This window comes from Ranitomeya variabilis, chromosome 1, assembly GCF_051348905.1.
Source record: "Ranitomeya variabilis isolate aRanVar5 chromosome 1, aRanVar5.hap1, whole genome shotgun sequence".
NCBI classification, from domain to species: domain Eukaryota; kingdom Metazoa; phylum Chordata; class Amphibia; order Anura; family Dendrobatidae; genus Ranitomeya; species Ranitomeya variabilis.
In genome coordinates this window covers 314,088,450-314,109,198 of record NC_135232.1, presented here as the reverse complement: position 1 = coordinate 314,109,198, position 20,749 = coordinate 314,088,450, and the positions used below count along the sequence as shown (strand labels likewise).

Sequence of the window (20,749 nt, the reverse complement as noted above, 5' to 3'; positions counted from 1 at the left end):
CCTGTCCGCCATAGTCCAATTAATAACGAGTGTCCCACGACGATCTCCCCTATAGAACAGTGACATCGGGTGATTGTCACTGCTCTATAGGACCTCCAGTGACACACTGCAGGAGCCATTGTCTCCGGTCAGTGTATCACTGAGGTTACCTTAGTTCAGGGTCTCACTTTATGCCATTGCTGCTTGGGCACTTTCTCACACAGCAGTGCCAAAAGTGAGACTAGGGACTTTTTATTTTTTTTTTACAGTGCGGAAGGATACCTCCCTCCCGTTACTGTATTCCTGGAGCCCCTAGAGAGCGGTCGCATCAGCTGATGTTGCTGTGCTCCATGGGAGTTCGTCGTGGGACACTCGTGAAAATCTGCGAATCGGGGAGTTTTTTTTGTTGTTTTTTTTTTACATTCAACACATTAGCCAGATGATGAGACTACTACTGTCCATCATTGGCTAATGTGTCAATCACAGGCATAGCCCGATGGGACTTGTAGTCCCATCGGACAATGCCTGCATGTGCAGACAGCTCGGCAATCCCCGCAGACCCTCGCGATCGCCGCAGACACACAAACACACATGCACATCTTCCCTGCACAGTCTCCGCCCACACTCTAACCCCCCCGATCTGCAGCATTACTCACAGCAAAACCGCTTTTTTAGATCTGCGGATGTGCCCGACTCAATGCAAGTCAATGGGTGCAGAAATGCTGCAGATCCGCACAAATAAATGACATGCTCCTTCTTTTAACCCGCAGCGTTTTCAGTGCGGAGTTTTCTGCACCATTAGCACAGCCTTTTTTTTTTTTTTTTTTTTTTTTTTTTTTTCCCCCCCCCCATTGATTTACGTTGTACTGTAAATCACTTGCGGATCTGCAGTGTTTCTGCATGGTAATCGCTGCAGATCCACAGGAAATCCTGCAACGTGCGCACTTGGCCTCAATCACCTGTGATTAACACTCCTGACTAGGTGGCCACTGTGCTTGTAAAGTCCACCTCCACCCCCTTTGTGATAAGCAGCTCATTGTCTATAGCTCGGCACACACAGCCTGGTGGGGTGGCATTGACTTTCTCAGATCTTCTGCATGGCTAAATCTAAAAGCTTTTATACCCAGTAAACTAATTTATACATTGTTGGATTCAGGGTCTCTTTGCCTAAATCTTGCTGCTCTCAGAGGTAGTAAAAATCCTGCTGACCTCCTTTACTTTAAGATGTATCAAAAGAAGCATGGACCTGTTAACAAATTTCTCGCATCTTCAGCTGTCAGTCAGAAATGTCGTGTGTTTTTTTTTTTTTGTTTTTCTTCAGTATAAATTTATAAAGTTGCCTGGCACTTTGCCCGGCCATGTCTGAGACCGGCATAAAAAACAACTTGCACAGATGATGCATCACTTCAAGCAGTAAACTTCAGCCCATGGAATAGGCACATTGACTCTGCCTTGTTGCAAATGTTATGTACATGAAACATTATGGCTATGCTTATAAACTGGTTGTTACAATTATTATTATTATTTTTTTTTTCAGATGACTTTTCAACTGGCAAAGACGTAAAAGACTTCTTTCTTGGCGCTCCAATATTCTTGGCAATATCTGTAGCAACAGCCAATCATATGGCTCTGCAGATCTTTGTGGATGAATGTATTGTTGCCCCAACCAGAGACCTCAGTATTGCAGGGGAGCGCTACATCTTGGTTAACAACCACGGGTAAATCCAGCAGGGTGATAGAAAGAATTTATTGCAGATATTTTCCTACAAATCTATAACTTCAATATCCATTCCTACTTGCTGCACACACGGAACTAGCACATGTTCAATTCTCCAAACATGTACAGTGGGGATAAGCAAGTACTTGATACACTGCAAGTTTTCCCACCTAAAAAGAATGGAGAGGGCTATAATTTTTATCATGCACTCCAACTTTGAGACAGAATGTAAAGTCACTTTTTTTTTTTTTTTTTTTTTAAGTACTTGATCACCTACCAGCTATCAGAGAATTCTCTCAGACCTGTTAGGTTTTTCTTTAACCCCTTCATGACCTTGCCGTTTTTTGCAATTCTGACCAGTGTCCCTTTATGAGGTAATAACTCAGGAACGCTTCAACGGATCCTAGCGATTCTGAGATTGTTTTTTCGTGACATATTGGGCTTCATGTTAGTGGTAAATTTAGGTCGATAATTTCTGAGTTTATTTGTGAAAAAAAAGGAAATTTGGCAAATATTTTGAAAGTTTCGCAATTTTCACATTTTGAATTTTTATTCTGTTAAACGAGTTATGTGACACAAAATAGTTAATAAATAACATTTCCCACATGTCTACTTTACATCAGCACAATTTTGGAAACAAATTTTTTTTTTTTGCTAGGAAGTTATAAGGGTTAAAATTTGACCAGTGATTTCTCATTTTTACAACAAAATTTACAAAACCATTTTTTTAGGGACCACCTCACATTTGAAGTCATTTTGAGGGTTCTATATGGCTGAAAATACCCAAAAGTGACACCATTCTAAAAACTGCACCCCTCAAGGTGCTCAAAACCACATTCAAGAAGTTTATTAACCCTTCAGGTGTTTCACAGCAGCAGAAGCAACATGGAAGGAAAAAATGAACATTTAACTTTTTAGTCACAAAAATGATCTTTTAGCAACAATTTTTTTTATTTTCCCAAGGGTAAAAGGAGAAACTGGACCACGGACGTTGTTGTACAATTTGTCCTGAGTACGCTGATACCTCATATGTGGGGGTAAACCACTGTTTGGGCGCACGGCAGGGCTCGGAAGGGAAGGAGCGCCATTTGACTTTTTGAATGAAAAATTGGCTCCAATCTTTAGCGGACACCATGTCGCGTTTGGAGAGCCCCCGTGTGCCTAAACATTGGAGCTCCCCCACAAGTGACCACATTTTGGAAACTAGACCCCCCAAGGAACTTATCTAGAAGCATAGTGAGCACTTTAAACCCCCAGGTGCTTCACAAATTGATCCGTAAAAATGAAAAAGTACTTTTTTTTCACAAAAAAATTATTTTAGCCTCAATTTTTTCATTTTCACATGGGCAACAGGATAAAATGGATCCTAAATTTTGTTGGGCAATTTCTCCTGAGTATGCCGATACCTCATATGTGGGGGTAAACCACTGTTTGGGTGCACGGCAAGGCTCGGAAAGGGGAGGCGTGCCATTTGACTTTTTGAATGGAAAATTAGCTCCAATTGTTAGCGGACACCATGTCGCGTTTGGAGAGCCCCTGTGTGCCTAAACATTGGAGCTCCCGCACAAGTGACCCCCATTTTGGAAACTAGACCTCCCAAGGAACTAATCTAGATGTGTGGTGAGCACTTTGAACCCCCAAGTGCTTCACAGAAGTTTATAACGCAGAGCCGTGAAAATAATAAATGTGTTTACTTTCCTCAAAAATATTTTTTTTAGCCCAGAATTTTTTATTTTTGCAAGAGTAACAGGAGAAATTGGACCACAAAAGTTGTTGTCCAGTTTCTCCTGAGTACGCTGATACCCCATATGTGGGGGTAAACCACTGTTTGGGCACATGCCGGGGCTCGGAAGGGAAGTAGTGACGTTTTGGAATGCAGACTTTGATGGAATGGTCTGCGGGCATCATGTTACGTTTGCAGAGCCCCTGATATGCCTAAACAGTAGAAACCCCCCACAAGTGACCCCATTTTGGAAACTAGACCCCCCAAGGAACTAATCTAGATGTGTGGTGAGCACTTTCAACCCCCAAGTGCTTCACAGAAGTTTATAACGCAGAGCCGTGAAAATAAAAAATAATTGTTCTTTCCTCAAATTATGTTTTAGCAAGTAATTTTTTATTTTTGCAAGGGTAACAGGAGAAATTGGACCCCAACAGTTGTTGCCCAGTTTGTCCTGAGTACGCTGGTACCCCAAATGTGGGGGTAAACCACTGTTTGGGCGCACGTCGGGGCTTGGAAGGGCGGGAGCACCATTTGACTTTTTGAACGCAAGATTGGCTGGAATCAATGGTGGCGCCATGTTGCGTTTGGAGACCCCTGATGTGCCTAAACAGTGGAAACCCCTCAATTCTAACTTCAACACTAACCCCAACACACCCCTAATCCTAATCCCAACTGTAGCCATAACCCTAATCACAACCCTAACCCCAACACACCCCTAACCACAACCCTAACCGCAACACACCCGTAACCCTAATCCTAACCCTAATCCCAACCCTAACCACAACTGTAACCCCAACACACCCCTAACCCTATCCGTAACCCTAACCACAAGCCTAATCTTAACCCTATTTCAAACCCTAGCCCTAATTCCAACCCTAACCCTAAGGCTATGTGCCCACGTTGCGGATTCGTGTGAGATTTTTCCGCACGATTTTTGAAAAATCTGCAGGTAAAAGGCACTGCGTTTTACCTGCGGATTTACAGCAGATTTCCAGTGTTTTTTTTGTGCAGATTTCACCTGCGGATTCCTATTGAGGAACAGGTGTAAAACGCTGCGGAATCCGCACAAAGAATTGACATGCTGCGGAAAATACAATGCAGCGTTTCTGCACGGAATTTTTCCGCACCATGGGCACAGCGGATTTGGTTTTCCTTAGGTGTACATGGTACTGTAAACCTGATGGAAAACTGCTTCGGATTCGCAGCGGCCAATCCGCTGCGGATCCGCGGCCGATCTGCTCTGTGTGCACATGCCATAACCCTAACCCTACCCCCTAGTTCTAACCCTAGTTCTAACCCTAACCCTAGTGGAAAAAGAAAAAAAAATATTTTCTTTTATTATTGTCCCTACCTATGGGGGTGATAAAGGGGGGGGGGGGGGGGGTTTATTTATAATTTTTTTATTTTGATCGCTGTGATAGAACCTACCACAGCGATCAAAATGTACTTGTAATGAATCTGCCGGCCGGCAGATTCGGCAGGCGCACTGAGCATGCGCCCGCCATTTTGGAAGATGGCGGCGCCCAGCGAGGAGACAGACCGACACCGGGAGCCTCGGTAAGTATAAGGGGGGGGGAGATCGGGGCACGGGGGGGCGTCGGAGCACCGGGGGGGTGACATAGGAGCGGGCAGGAGGACGGGGGAGCGGAGCACAGGACGGGGGAGCGGAGCACAGGACAGAGGGGACCGGACCCCATAACGGAGCACTGGGGGGGCGATCGGTGGGGTGGGGGGGTCACTTCAGGTTTTCCAGCCATGGCCGATGGTATTGCAGCATCGGCCATGGCTGGATTGTAATATTTCACCAGTTTTTTAGGTGAAATATTACAAATCGCTCTGATTGGCTGTTGAAAGTGAAACTGCCAATCAGAGCGATCGTAGCCACGGGGGGGTGAAGCCACCCCCCCTGGGCTGAAGTACCACTCCCCCTCTCCCTGCAGATCGGGTAAAATAGGAGTTAACCCCTTCACCCGATCTGCAGGGACGCGATCATTCCATGACGCCACATAGGCGTCATGGGTCGGGAAGGGGTTAAGAAGCCCAGCAACTCTGCACTCGCTTATCTGTCCACACTCCAATCTCTCCACCATGGCAAAGACCAAAGAGCTGCCAGGGACAATCGTAGACCTGCACAAGGCTGGGATAGGCTACAGGACAATGGGCAAGCAGCTTGGTGAGAAGATGACAACTGTTGGCACATTAGAAAATGGAACAAACACAAGAGGAACAAACAACACAAGATGACTGTCAATCTTCCTCGGTGTGGGGCTCCATGCAAGGACTCTCCTCCTGGGGTAAAGATGATTCTGAGAGAGGACAGGAATTAGCCCAGAACTTCATGGGAGGACCTTGTCAACCTCAAGAGAGCTGGGACCATAGTCTCTAACATTACCATTGGTAACACTACGCAATCATGAATTAACATGCAGGGCACGTAAGCTTTCAACCCTGCTCACACCAGCACATATCCAGGCCCATTTGAAGTTCATCAATTATCTGGGTGATAGAGGAGGCATGGGAGAAGGTCATGTGGTCAGTTGATAACAAAATAGAACTTTTTAGCATCTACTCAACTTGCTGTGTTTGGAAGGAGTACATTCCAAAGAACACAGCCTCAGCTGTCAAGCATGCTGGTGGAAACGTCATACTTTTGGGGTGCTTCTTTGCAAAGGAGATGTGATGACTAGGTCATATTGAAGGGAGGATGGGGTCGTGTATCATGAGATTTTGATCAACCACCTCTTTTCTCCTTTCCCCTTATCTCAGCACCACAGAGGCGATCTGCCCTTCAGGGACAGGAAACCTACAAATAAAAAGGCCGTACCTGTCCCTCACATCAGTTTGGCTTCCTATCCCTGACAGGGAACCTTCAGTTCGGTGTATACCTTCTGACTTCAGGTACAGGCCAGACCGGTACTGGCAGCGGGGATCCCCTGCCACGGCTGTGCAGTGTCCTGAAGCCGCTGTTGGGACCAAGGGATCCTTCAGGGTGAGCATGGGATTGTTAGTGCAGCTATCGCACCATACTCCAGTGCTGGGATTCTAGATGTCCGGAAGGCGTGCGACTCGCCGCCCCCCCCCCCCCCCCAATGATGTGGCCAGGGGTCACATGACAAGGAGGAACTTCCAGAATGGAGCCAGAAGTAGTACAGGGTGGTTTGTCAAGAGTCCCTGCAGCTAGTGGTCACCTGTAGGATGGAGGACAGCGAACTGCAACAACCTAGAAGACTGCATGATTCTTCAGGCAAGCTGCATGGACATTCCAGACATTCCAGCAGCCATGCCACCCAGCACAGCAGGAGCTCTGGCATAGTGGACAAGTCTCCAGCCTCAAAATGCCCATCAGTGGACCCTATTCCTTCTCTAAAACTGGTACCCACAGCTGCATCTGATTGGTGAGTGATCTTCGTGAAAGCTCATTTTGTAATTGGGGTCTCCTTTCTCTTTCATTCAGGGAGGAAGAAGTTTGGGCAACTTCTGTGTTCAGTTTTAGCCAATGTGTAAGGAGGACTTATCACCTGGGATAACAGACTTTTGCCATTCATGCAAAGAACAGGTACAAGATGGAGGTTGAAAGCACCTTTAGATACCTGACACTACCTCCTTGTGAGAGGTAATAGGCCAGTAAGCACCCCCTGAATCTGAGTCGCTTGTTCTGAGGAGAAAGATTTGAGTTCATCGGATGCTTCCTCAGACGAAGTAAGGGGGTGCTATTGTCTCCCTTTAGAAGAAATAGAAAATCTGGTTAAAGCAGTAGGATCCATGATGGGAGTAATGGACCCTCGCCCAGAAGAAACTGTGCAGGGTGTATTGTTTTGGGGGGGGGGGGGGGGGGTTTGCACAAAAGTCAATTCCCATAAATGGAAATAGACAAGCCCCAAAATTAGATGTAGCGGTAGCCTCCAAAAAATTTGCCCTCCCTTTCAAGGACATGGGAATCTTAAAAGATCCACTAGATAAAAAGGCAGATTCCTTCCTTAAAGGCGCATGGGAAACATCAGGAGGGGGGTGTTAGACCTGCTATAGCAGCAACCTGCACCTCTAGATCCCTAATGATATGGCTAGACCAGTTGGAAAAGCAGCTCTGGGATAGTATCCAGGGATGGGATACTAAAATCTTTTCCCTTAATGCTGGGGGGCTGCAGCTTTTCTGCCGGATTCATCAGCTGACTCTGTTTGACTAGCGGCCAAGTCTGCAGCTCTCGAGAGCGGCCCATAGAACATTTTGACTTAAATGCTAGCAGGGAGCCATGGACAACAAAACTATGCACCATCCACTGTGAAGGGAATTTGCTACGTGGGGAAACATTAGATGACATCCTCCAGAAGGCTGGGGATAAGGGGTTCCCTAACCTGCCCACCCCTGCATATAAACAGTCCTTTTGGAGTAGGAAATTTTTCCATAAGAGGCCCCCAAGGGAGTGGGGGGAGAAAAATGATAAAGGTTTTCTATGGGAAGCCCTCCAAGTGACGGTCCTTTCCAGGTAGGGGACAGACTATCCGGCTTCCTTCTGGCCTGGGAAAAAATTTTAAGTCTCTGGATACTATGACTAATCAAGTCGGGCCTGAGGATAGACTTTTGTTCACTCCCTATTGATGGAAACATTGTTTTGATGGCATATTTTATTGATTCCAAGTGCTTTGACAGTCCTGGATCTGAGGGATGCGTATTGGCACATTTCCATACACAAAGACTCTCAAATTCCCCAGGGTAACTGTCTCTATAAAAGGAGAAATTATAGTTTATTTTTTATTTTTTTTTTCAAAACCAGGCCCTTCCCTTTTGGCTTGTCAGTAGTACCTTGTGTGTTTACCAAACTAGTGGCAGAAGCAATGGCGCACCTGAGGGAACAGGACATTTTGATCGCCCTTTATTTGGATGACTTCTAAGGCTACTTTCACACATCAGGTTTTTGCTGTCATGCTGGATCCGTCGACTTTTGGGAGAATAACAAAAAAACAAAAAACCTGATGCAACAGATCCATATAAATTTTATTTTTTATTTTTTTTTTTGTCGGATCCGAGTAGCTGATTTCAGGGCATTAATAACTGGTCTGGGGAGGGGAGAGAGGAAGACTCAAGAATGGAAAATGCTGCTACGGGGCATGCTCAATGTTTAAAAAAACAAAATAAACACAACCACTTTTGATCTCTGGGAGAAGGGTTCTACAGACTGTGGTCCCTCCCTGAGGCCATGTGCACACGTTCAGTATTTTTTGCGTTTTTTCGCTATAAAAATGCGAAAAAAACGCTTGCATATGCCTCCCATTATTTTCAGTGTATTCCGCATTTTTTGTGCACATGCTGCATTTTTTTCCGCCAAAAAATCGCATCGCGGGAAAAAAGCAACATGTTCATTAAATTTGCGGGGATTCCGCACACCTAAGAATGCATTGATCTGCTTACTTTCCGCACGGGGCTGTGCACACCATGCGGGAAGTAAGCAGATCATGTGCGGTTGGTACCCAGGGTGGAGGAGAGGAGACTCTCCTCCAGACTGGGCACCATATAATTGGTCCAAAAAAAAAGAATTAAAATAAAAAATAGTCATATACTCACCTTCGATGGCCCCCGGAGTGTTCCCGCCTCTCAGCGCTGCATGCTGCAGCTTCCGTTCCTATAGGTGGTGTGGTGAAGGACCTGTGACGTCGCTGTCTTGTGATTGGTCGCGTGACCGCGACGTCATCGAAGGTCCTGCACGCACAATCTATAGGACCGGACGCCGCTGAGATCGGCTGTCTGCAGAGGGTGAGTATAACCATTTTTTAATTTTTTTTTTTAATATTTTTAAACATTCTATCTTTTACTATTGATGCTGCATAAGCAGCATCTATAGTAAAAAGTTGGTCACACTTGTCAAACACTATGTTTGGCAAGTGTGACCAACCTGTCAGTCAGTTTTCCAAGCGATGCTACAGATCGCTTGGAAAACTTTAGCATTCTGCAAGCTAATTACGCTTGCAAAATGCTAAAAAAAAACGCAAAAAAAAAGCGGATTTCTTGCAGAAAATTTCCGGTTTTCTTCAGGAAATTTCTGCAAGAAATCCTGACGTGTGCACATACCCCAAGATGAAATTCTCTCCGTGATGCTGTCATGGCGGAAGGAGACAGACTGAAGTTACTTATCGGTAACGGAATTTCTCACCCGGCACCCTTTATATTCCCTCCCGTCATGAGGGTGCGCACACTTTCATTATCTGTGGTGTGATTTATGTATAGACATGGAGTGTTTGTAAGTATTGTTAAAAATGTTTAATCTTTGGCAAAATCCTGGAGGTCCTCCTATGATCTGTAAACCAACTCATGCGAGGGAGAGGTACCACCCTTATCTGTAGGTTTCCTGGCCCTGAATGGCGGATTCCCTCTCCATGGTGCGGTCATGGGCTCTAAGAAATCCAGTTACCTGTAAATAACTACGTCTTTCATTAGTAAGAGCATTGAAGATGGGTCATGGCTGGATCTACCAACAGGACAATGACCCAAAACACACAGCCAGGGCAACTACGGAGTAGTTCGTAAGAAGCATTTCGAGGTCCTGGAGTGGCCTACCAGTGTCCAGACCTGAATCCAATAGAAAATCTTTGGAGGGAGCTGAAAAATCTATAGATCTGTCTAGCAGAGTGGGACAATATCCCTGCTGCAGTGTGTGCAAACTTGGTCAAGAACTACAGGAAATGTCTGACCTCTAATTGCAAAGGGTTCTGTTCTATTGTATAAAATACAACAAAGCATTTTCTAGCATGAAATTATGTAAGAATCATGCAATGTGATTTTCTGTTTATTTTAATAATCTGGCTCTTGCTGTTGCAGTCTACCTACTATAAAAATTACAGACCTCTCCATTCTTCGTAGATGGGAAAACTTGCAAAATCAGCAGTATCATACACTTATTTTTCCCACTGTATGTGTAACCAATGTAAAACACTCGATCATGAAAATGCAGGCATCATGTTATACAGCAGAGTAGATTGATGTGTGGTTCTGTGAGAAGATTCAGTAAAACTTGTCTTAAACCTCCTGCTGTCTTGGGGATTTCTCGGTCCAGTGGGTGGTCCTTATCAGTGACCGACAGCTATCCCAAAACAGCTGCCACTCACTGATGGCACCGCCCACTGCGCCAAAAATCCCATAAAGGGTTGATATAAATGGGTAAAACACGAGTTATACTGAATCTTTGCACAAAACTGTATCCATCTACCCTCATGCTCATTCATCACTTTTAAGGCTATGTTCCCACAATCGGCAAGAAGCAGTGCTTTGGGCGCAGCATATTTTCGCTACATTCTAATCACGCAGGTAAATCCACATGTGATCACTGAATAATGTTGATGTTGGTTATCCATCCAATACATTCTATTGTGGAAATTTCTGTTGCAGGGCCTAGCGTCTCGGCAACAGAAATTAACATGCAGCAGCTTGTAAACCCGCACCACAAGCTTAAGCAGTGTCAAATAGAAGCACAATGGGCATGGGATTTCTATAAATCACATCCACTGCTTGTACTGTGCAGCAAGTGCACTGCGTCCTAAACAATGCTTTTCCTGATCATGGGCACGGACGCTAAAAGTCAGATGGCGCTTTCTTAAAAAAAAACAAAAAAAAACAAAACATTGGGTTAAAGCAATGATTTAGCAGTAAAGCTGTAACTTTTTTTTTTTTTTTTCCTTCTCCATGATTCCCTCAGACACATGGTAAATGTTTATCTGCTATAAAGTCGCTTTGAAAATTGTGACTTTTTGCAAAATTTTCATATTTTTTTTTTTTTTTTTTTAAATCCTATTTTAAGGCTTAAGTTACCACTACCGTAAAGTACAATCTCCAGAATGGTTGAAATGGACCTTAGTTATGAAGGCCAAAAGGGACCTGTGCTATGCAGATTGGGTTTTATAGTAATCCTGAAGTATAAGGCTATGTGCACACGTAGGAAAAGAGGTGCAGAATCCACAGCCGCAGATTTTGTGCGGTTTTTATGCGGAATTGCTGCGGATTTTATGTGGATTTTGCCACTGCGGAATTTTAACATGGAGGGTTGCAGAAACGCTGCAGATCCGCACAAAAGTGACATGCACTTTGAAATCCGCAGTAATTCCGCACTAATTTTTCTGCACAGCTTTTTTTTTTTTTTCCCATTAACTAACATTGTACTGTACATCACAGTGCGGATCTTTTCTGTACGGTAAAATCCGCTGCGGATCAGCAGCAAATCTGCACCGTGTGCACATAGCCTTAGCCTTCCCCATTGTGGTACACTGATAAGTACATGCTTACCGCTAACATCACTTCTGCAGATGTTTTGTAGATGGTAAAGTTGCTGCTTCAAGGTTTGTGGAGCCTCTCCAGTTGGATACTGTGAAACTTACATTCCCAGTGATGAAATTCTTAAGCAACAGTGGTGATGAGGTAAGTATTCCCTGTTAGGCAGGAGCAAACTACAGTATTGGAGACTAATTTTTATTTATTTTTTTCCATCATACATGACGGCACCACGAGAGAGGGGATCCGCCCATCAAGGACAGGAAACCTTCAAGATAAAAGGGGCGGCTCCTCTCTCCACATCAGTTGGTTTCCTGTCCTTGACGGGGAACCCTCAACATGGAAGACGTCTGATGAAGATGGATGACGTCTGAAGATTGAAGAGGATGCCTGGGTCGGGTGGATTTGGGCAGGCGCTGGTCTGCTGCACCCGTCACCAGGTACCCGTAGTCGCCTCGGGGGTCAATGTATACCATGCCCCCCCTGAGCGAAGCATGGCCACAGCCCGCGAGGCGAACGCCCGGGTGAAGATCCTCCACGGGGACCGCAGGCGCACCCCCCCCCCCCCCCCTGTCGAGTAGAAATCCTGCTGTCCACGGGGGACACCCTTTGGTGCCCCCCCCTGTTGACCAAAAGTGGCCATGCAGCCCGTGAGGCACATCGGTGCCCGGGCTAGGTAAGCTCCTCGGTGGGTTTTGGGGCCCTCCCTGTCGAGCGTGAAGAAGCAGGTCTCCCCCCTTGCCTCCTTCCCCCTTTCTGGCGGTACCTGATACAGGGAGTGCGGCATGGAGCGATGTCCAGCTAAGAGGACATCTGACGCTGGAGGTGTGTGCGGCGCTGCCTTCTTGAGTCCCGGCGCGGTGAGCCCATTCTCAGCCGGCGTCGGGTGCCGAAAACGGTGGGTATGCGCATGACACCCGGCCGCAGGACTCGTAACTTTTCTCAGGGGCTAAGGGACAGGGGGACCGAAAAAGGCGGCGCACACCGGAAGTGATGCGCGCGCCTGGAGCACAATTCAGCAGCGCGCACCGGAAGTAAGTCCGGGTGCGCGCACAGGGCTCTGGCAGAGGCAGGATCAACCAGGTAAATGGTGGATTACAAAGCGCGCACCGGAAATGGTTGCCGGGTGCGCGCTGGCATGATTATTCAGCGCAGGCATTGCGCTAGCGACGGCAGGATCAACCAGGTGATTGATTGCACATAGAAGCACCGGAAGTGGTGCAGGCACGATCAACCAGGTATCTATTCAGGACAGGTGCGATTATACACCTGATCACTGAAGCAGCCAGTAAGGCAGGATCAACCAGGTGATTCATTAGAAAAAAAGTGAATCTATTTAAACAAGCCAGAAACGCTGCCCTGTGTCACTAAAACCAGGCCAGGTTGAAGGTGACTACTCTTGCTAAGTGTTAGTGTGTATGATGGAGAGTCTTTCACCAGAGCATTTGATGCCACAGCAAGAGATGCAGGAGAGGCGGTCTCGCTCAAGCGAAAAGAGCCAGTCCCGCCATGGCAGCAGCAGAAGCCGCTCGGACAGCGTACGGACGGATCGCCATACCAAGGAGGGGACCCTAGTCTCAGTGAGACACGGCGAAATCCAGCCAACCTCCGGATCCGGTACCCGTACTTTGAAAACGTCCGAGTGGTGAGTGATCTGCGAGAAAGTCCAGCACGCTAATGTCTGTTCTTTTCTCTTCTCTATCTCCGTCTCTCCCCTCTTTTCTTGCATACATTGCGGGGTGGAATATAGGAGGTCCCCAAAAAGTGTCAGGGAAAAACTAAAAATAAGGAGTGCCCCTTATATAAAAATCCCTTAAAGACATCTTGGGGTAAAAGACTGTCAGAAGTGTATCAACAGGACGGTGGCGGAGGAAACGCCCTCCTTTACGGACAACCTAAGATCCCTGATCCAGACCGAGGTCTCGAAGTCCGTTAAAGTGTTGCAGACAGCTGACACAGATGTCAGATCTAGGGACAGGTCCAGCCCTTCAGTAGGATCCCAAAGATTCCTTGGGGTCAGAGCAGGATTCAGATACAGCCCGCTGCTCTGATAGTAGCTCAGAGGAGGAAGACATCTTTCCAGCAGAGGCTACGGATAGGCTTATTAAAGCTGTTCGCTCTACCATGGGGCTGGTAGATGAGAAGGCCAAAAAGACAGCCCAGGAACTTATGTTCAGTGGCCTACAAAAGGAAAAAATGGAGGTCATTCCCGGTTAATGAACAAATTCAAGAACTGATTAAAAGGGAATGGCAAAATCCAGAAAAAAGGTCCCAGTTAACCACCTCTCTAAAAAGAATGTACCCTTTTGAAGAGGAGGCGTCCTCATCTTGGGACAGAGCCCCAAAAATTGATGTGGCGGTCTCCAAAGTTGCCAGGAAATCCTCCCTGCCATTCGAGGACCTAGGTTCTCTAAAAGAACCTCTGGATAGGAAGGTGGACAGTTCCCTGAAGACAGCTTGGGAAGCCTCAGCAGGAGCACTAAGGCCAGCCATCGCGGCCACTTGTGTAGCCAGATCCCTTAAAATCTGGATAGACAACCTGGAGGAACAGGTAGAGCCAAAAGTTCCCAGGCAAACTATCCTGGAGGCAATACCAACTATGAAAGCAGCGGCGGTGTTTCTAGCTGAAGCATCAGCGGACTCGGCTAGGCTGGCAGCAAAGTCAGCAGCGTTAGCCAACACAGGACACCGTGCCGTATGGCTTAAATGCTGGCCAGGAGATACTCAGGCGAAGATGAAGCTCTGCTCTTTGCCTTGTGAGGGGAACTTCCTCTTCGGACCGGCTTTAGACGAGGTATTGGAGAAAGCCGGGGATAAAAAGAACTTCCCGAAACAGCCATTTCAGCCCTTTCGTCGCTCCTTTCGGAGAGGTCAAAAATTCCGGAGGCAGCAGTACAGAGACCGAGACAGGAGCAACCTGGACAAGCGACCCAGGGGAGGAAAGGGCTTCTATTTTGGCAAGTCCTCCAGAGACACCAAAAAACCCTCCCAGTGACGGTCCTTCTCAGGTGGGAGGGAGGCTCTCACTTCCTTCCAGCCTGGGAGAGGATCTCATCCAGCATATGGATCCGGCAGATCGTAGGATCAGGCCTAAAACTAAAATTCCACCACTGGCCTCCAAGAAGGTATATGCAGACCCCGGTACAGTCCTCTCAGGAGAAACAAGACAGTCTGGAAGGAGAAGTAACATCACTCCTAGACAAACACGTCTTGGAAGAAGTTCCTATAGAGGAAAGAAGGGAAGGATTTTATTCCCCTCTTTTTCTCATAAAAAAACCAGACAACTCCTGGAGGACAATAATAAATTTAAAAGGCCTCAACAAATTTCTTGTAATACCATCGTTCAAGATGGAGACCATAAAATCAACGGTGAAACTTCTCTATCCCCAGTGTTACATGTCCGTCCTCGACCTCAAGGACGCTTATTATCACGTCCCAATCAGACAACAAGATCGTCGGTTTCTGAGTGGCAGTCCAGATGGGGTCCCAGCTGCGTCACTTCCAGTACAGGGCTCTGCCCTTTTGGGATAGCAACAGCCCCACGGGTATTCACAAAGCTGATAGCAGAGGTCACAGCTCATCTCAGAGAAAAAGACACTCTGATAATACCCTACCTGGACGACTTCCTGATAGTGGGGAAGAACTTTTCTCACTGTCAGGAACAGGTCAGGATAGTGATGGACACTCTTCAGACACTGGGGTGGCAACTAAATCTCAAGAAGTCCAAGCTAGAGCCAGCTATGGTCCAGAACTTCCTGGGGATAACGGTAGACTCCGTGGCACAGGAGTGTCGCCTCCCAGAAGAAAAAGAGGAAAAAATCAAACCGATGATTATAGCCATTTAAAAAAAACAAAAAACGGAAATGACTTTAAGAAGGGCCATGTCGGTGTTGGGATCCCTAACCTCCTGCATACCGGCAGTAAAATGGGCTCAGTTCCATGCAAGAGAACTGCAATGGTGTGTGCTGCAGAACGACCGGGAACTTCAGGGGCAGTTAGAGCAGAAGCTCACTCTCCCACTCTGTGCTCCAATCTCTCAGATGGTGGTTACAGAGAGTCATCCCCGAGAGGAGTTCCCTGGACATTCACAGCCTCCAAGGTGATCACAACAGACGCCAGTCCGTGGGGGTGGGGAGCCCACTCAGACACACTATGGGTCCAAGACCCCTGGGCTCAAGAGGAGAAAGATCTATCCTCAAATGAGTGGGAGCTCCTAGCAATAGAAAAGGTGCTAGAGAGATTACTTCCTCACTTGGCAGGGCATCATGTGAGAGTCCTATCGGACAACCGAACAGCGGTCGCATACGTGAACCACCAAGGAGGCACCCGCTCTCGGGCTCTGATGCACGTAACCACAAGACTCATGTCTCTAGCCGAAAGGCATCTCCTGTCATTATCGGCCCTGCATATCCGAGGCGTGGACAACATAAAGGCAGACTTTTTAAGCAGGAACCACTTGAGGCAAGGAGAATGTCCCTAAAAAAAGTCCGTTTTTCAACGGATAGTGCACATGTGGGGAAAACCCAAGGTAGACCTCTTTGCCTCAAGTCAACAAGAAAGTCAAAAAGTTCTGCTCCCTGAACCCAGCAGACAGGCCGTTGGCAGTAGACGCCTTCAGTATAGAATGGACGTCAGGACTCCTGTATGCCTTCCCACCGATATGTCTAATCCCAGTGGTTCTGAGGAAGATCAGAGAGGACAAGGCCAGGCTAATTGTCATAGCTCCCTTCTGGCCGAAAAGACCGTGGTTTTACTGGCTGAGAGTGATGTCAGTGACTGACCCGTGGGTTCTCCCGGAAGACCAGGACCTTCTAACACAGGGTCCCTTCAACCACCTGCAGAACTCCGGGCTTCATTTGACAGCCTGGCTTTTGAGCGGTCGTTACTAGAGAAAGAAGGGTTCTCAGCTGGGTTAATATCCACCTTGCTCAGCAGCAGAAAACCAGTAACGACCAAGATCTATGGGAGAATATGGAAGAAATTCCTCTCCAGCTCAGGGCCAATACGGGAAGGGGAGGTCCCAATAGTGGCAATACTGGAGTTCCTGCAGAAGGGCTTAGATCTGGGGTTAGCTGTTAGTACCCTCAAAGTACACATTTCAGCCTTAGCAGCCCTATTTAACTGTGACCTGACAATAGGTGGGTGGTGAGGTTTGTCCGAGCCTGTAGTAGAGCTGACTCTGTTCCATCTCCTACTCCTCCACCATGGGATCTAAATCTAGTGTTAACAGCCCTGACGGAAAGCCCCTTTGAGCCGTTAAATACAACTTCTGATAAAATACTAACATTAAAAACAGCTTTGTTAGTGGCCCTTACATCGGCCCGTAGGGTGGGGGATTTACACGCGTTGTCAGCTGACCCCCCCCCTTACACACAAATCATGGACGATAGGGTTGTATTAAAATTAGATCCGGCATATCTCCCCAAAGTGGTATCGAGATTTCATAGGGCTCAGGACATAACCCTACCCTCCTTCTGTCCCAATCCCAGTAACAAAAAAGAGGAGAGACTCCATTGCCTAGACGTTAGGAGATGTATCTAGACGTGACAAAATCCTGGAGGAAGCAGAGGGCTTTATTTGTTTCGTTCCAGGGGTCAAGGAAGGGCCTTAAAGCCTCAAAACAGACTATAGCTAGATGGGTGAGAGGCCATTATTCTAGCGTATAGTAGTGCAGGCAGGGTTGTTCCACAGGATCTGAAAGCCCACTCCACGAGGGCCATGGCGACATCGTGGGCGGAGAGAGCAGATGCTACCATCGACCAAATCTGTAAGGCGGCCACTTGGTCCTCTCCGTCTACATTTTTTAAACACTATAGGCTAGACCTATCTGCTACCTCTGATCTCACATTTGGGAGAAGAGTGTTACAAGCAGTGATCCCTCCCTAAAGAGAATACAAATCTCTGTAACTCTCTCGTGGTGCCGTCATGTATGATGGAAAAACACGGGTATTACATACCTGGTAATGTGTTTTTTCATGAGACATGACGGCACCCTTATATTCCCACCCTTTTGATCACGTCATTAGTTGGGTGCATTATTAGCATTATTTGTATTCTACACTCCCTGGGGTATCGGTGAATAGAACCGTATAGGATGTATTTGTGTACACTAACCAGCGGAGTTCCTCTCGTACTCTGTAAACAACTGATGTGGAGAGAGGAGCCGCCCCTTTTATCTTGAAGGTTTCCTTTCCTTGATGGGCGGATCCCCTCTCTCGTGGTGCCGTCATGTCTCATGAAAAAACACATTACCAGGTATGTAATACCCGTGTTTTTGTCTTCTGTAGATCTACCTTCACTTTAAACTGGTTGTCTGGGATCCTAGAGCTGTGACTGGATTAAAGATGTGCTCCTACTTGAGTGAGGTTAACAGGTGAGAATGGCAACATCTGCCCAAAATTTAGAAATCTCAAACAAGCATGCAAACAATTTTTATATATATTTATTTATATATTCTTATTGGATGTCTTTAAATACTTCAGTTGGCAGCTTCTGGGCAACCCACGAAGTGATCTCTGCAGCTGCTGTGACTCGGTCTGCAGGCTGTACTCCAGAAGGAGGAGAGAGGCTGGTATGTAGTACTTCTATTTTCACTTTCAATTTAATGAGTCATGACCTCCAATATGTTTAACGTTTTAATAAATCTTTACACTTTGCAGAAAAAGGTGTTACTGGCATTCACACGATGGTTTTAGGACCCTTCAAATTACTTAGTCCAGTTGTTAATGGGAGTCTAAATGTTAGTAATGAACACAAAGCCTTGGAAACTGTGTCAGGTAACTATTTAACTGATCTTAATGTACTATGCTGTGGTGCTGTTCCATTGAAACTGTAATGTTCACACTTTCTTTTAATCTCTTTTTAAGGGGGTTATCTGACTTGGCTCTTAAGCCTATAGTAAAATATAACTGCCTGTTCTGCCCTCTGCCAACTTGGAACTGTCAGACTGCTCCTGCCGGCGATTTCTGCGGCTTCCACTGACCTGTCGACTGAAGCTGCTGATCTTCAGCTCTGCAGTCTGTGACAACTTGTCATGCTGACTGACAGCTGAATTCCCACAGTAAGGCCAGCGTCACACTCGGAGTATGAAAATACGGTCTGTTTTTTACGGCCGTAATACGCAGTAATTGTCCAAAAAACACTGTTCCGTATTCAATGTGAGGATGCGATTTTTACGCAGAAATTTATCCGTGTCATCCATATGGCTTTTTTTTTTCTCGCAGGCTTGCAAAATGGACATATCATGGATCCATCGGCTCAAATATTCTAAAATATATATGAAAACAGCACTACTCAAATGAAAAAAAGTGGACTTTAATGCCCAAACAGGCGTGGCAACGTTTCGGATGTGATATCCTTTCTCAAGCCCGAGAAAGGATATCACATCCGAAACGTTGCCACGCCTGTTTGGGCATTAAAGTCCACTTTTTTTCATTTGAGTAGTGCGGTTTTCCTTTTTTTTTTTCATCTCTATGTTCAGATCCACTTTGAACAGTGGTTTGGGAAGCTTTGCACATTTTTTTCAGGTAGTATTTGATGCTGTTCCGTTTATTAGAAATATATATATATATATATATATATATATATATATATATATATATATACTAGCTATTGAACCCGTTCTACGCCCGGGTGGCGAGCATTTATATTGGTATATGGTCTCCATCCTGGTATGTGCTGCTCCATCCTGCGTCCCCATCCTGTCATGTGCTGCTCCCATCTTGCATCCCCATCCTGTCATGTGCTGCTCCCATCTTGCGTCCCCGTCCTGTCATGTGCTGCTCCATCCTGCGCCCCATCCTGTCATGTGCTGCTCCATCCTGCGTCCCCATCCTGCCATGAGCTGCTCCATCCTGCCATGTGCTGCTCCCATCCTGTCATGAGCTGCTCCATCCTGCATCCCCATCTTGCCATTAGCTGCTCCATTCTGCGTCCCCATCCTGTCATGTGATCCCATCCTGTCATGAGCTGCTCCATCCTGCCATGAGCTGCTCCATCCTGCCATGAGCTGCTCCATCCTGCCATGAGCTGCTCCATCCTGCCATGAGCTGCTCCATCCTGCCATGAGCTGCTCCATCCTGCCATGTGCTGCTCCATCCTGCCATGTGCTGCTCCCATCCTGTCATGAGCTGCTCCATCCTGCGTCCCCATCTTGCCATTAGCTGCTCCATCCTGCGTCCCCATCCTGTCATGTGCTGCTCCATCCTGCGTCCCCATCCTGTCATGAGCTGCTCCATCCTGCGCCCCATCCTGCCATGAGCTGCTCCATCCTGCCATGAGCTGCTCCATCCTGCCATGAGCTGCTCCATCCTGCCATGAGCTGCTCCATCCTGCCATGTGCTGCTCCCATCTTGCCATTAGCTGCTCCATCCTGCGTCCCCATCCTGTCATGTGCTGCTCCATCCTGCGCCCCATCCTGTCATGTGCTGCTCCATCCTGCGTCCCCATCCTGCCATGAGCTGCTCCATCCTGCCATGAGCTGCTCCATCCTGTCATGAGCTGCTCCATCCTGCGCCCCATCCTGTCATGAGCTGCTCCATCCTGCGTCCCCATCCTGTCATGAGCTGCTCCATCCTGCGCCCCATCCTGTCATGAGCTGCTCCATCCTGCGCCCCATCCTGTCATGTGCTGCTCCATCCTGCGCCCCATCCTGTCATGTGCTGCTCCATCCTGCGCCCCATCCTGTCATGTGCTGCTCCATCCTGCGCCCCATCCTGTCATGTGCTGCTCCATCCTGCGCCCCATCCTGTCATGTACTGCTCCATCCTGCGTCCCCATCCTGTCATGTGCGGATCCTGTGCACACGCTACCGGAATCGGCGCCTGCAGTGTGTCTTCAAGAAAATGGCGCCGGAAAGCGCAGACTGCGCAGGCGCCAATTCCGGCAGCAGGAGCACCACGAAAATGGCGGCGGAACGGAATCAGGTAGTGTGTGCACAGGATCCCGCCCTCATTACGCTGTGGCACTTCATGCCACAGCGATTTCTTACTTTTAGGCCCCCTGACTCCGGGTAATGAATTTCTCCCTGTTCCTGCAATCGGCGCATGCGCAGTCCGCGCTTTCCGACGCCATTTTC

At 47.2% G+C, this 20,749-nt stretch overlaps 1 protein-coding gene across 1 annotated transcript in view; it reads left to right on the top strand.

Annotated features, from left to right (window-relative positions):
- Positions 1-20,749, top strand: part of LOC143816587 (zona pellucida sperm-binding protein 3-like) — a 32,678-nt gene that overhangs the window by 8,599 nt on the left and 3,330 nt on the right. The window contains exons 5-9 of the mRNA XM_077297166.1: positions 1,517-1,697; positions 11,709-11,820; positions 17,961-18,046; positions 18,156-18,244; positions 18,333-18,449. Coding sequence (XP_077153281.1) covers positions 1,517-1,697; positions 11,709-11,820; positions 17,961-18,046; positions 18,156-18,244; positions 18,333-18,449 — 585 coding nt within the window. The remainder of the gene's footprint in view (positions 1-1,516; positions 1,698-11,708; positions 11,821-17,960; positions 18,047-18,155; positions 18,245-18,332; positions 18,450-20,749) is intronic.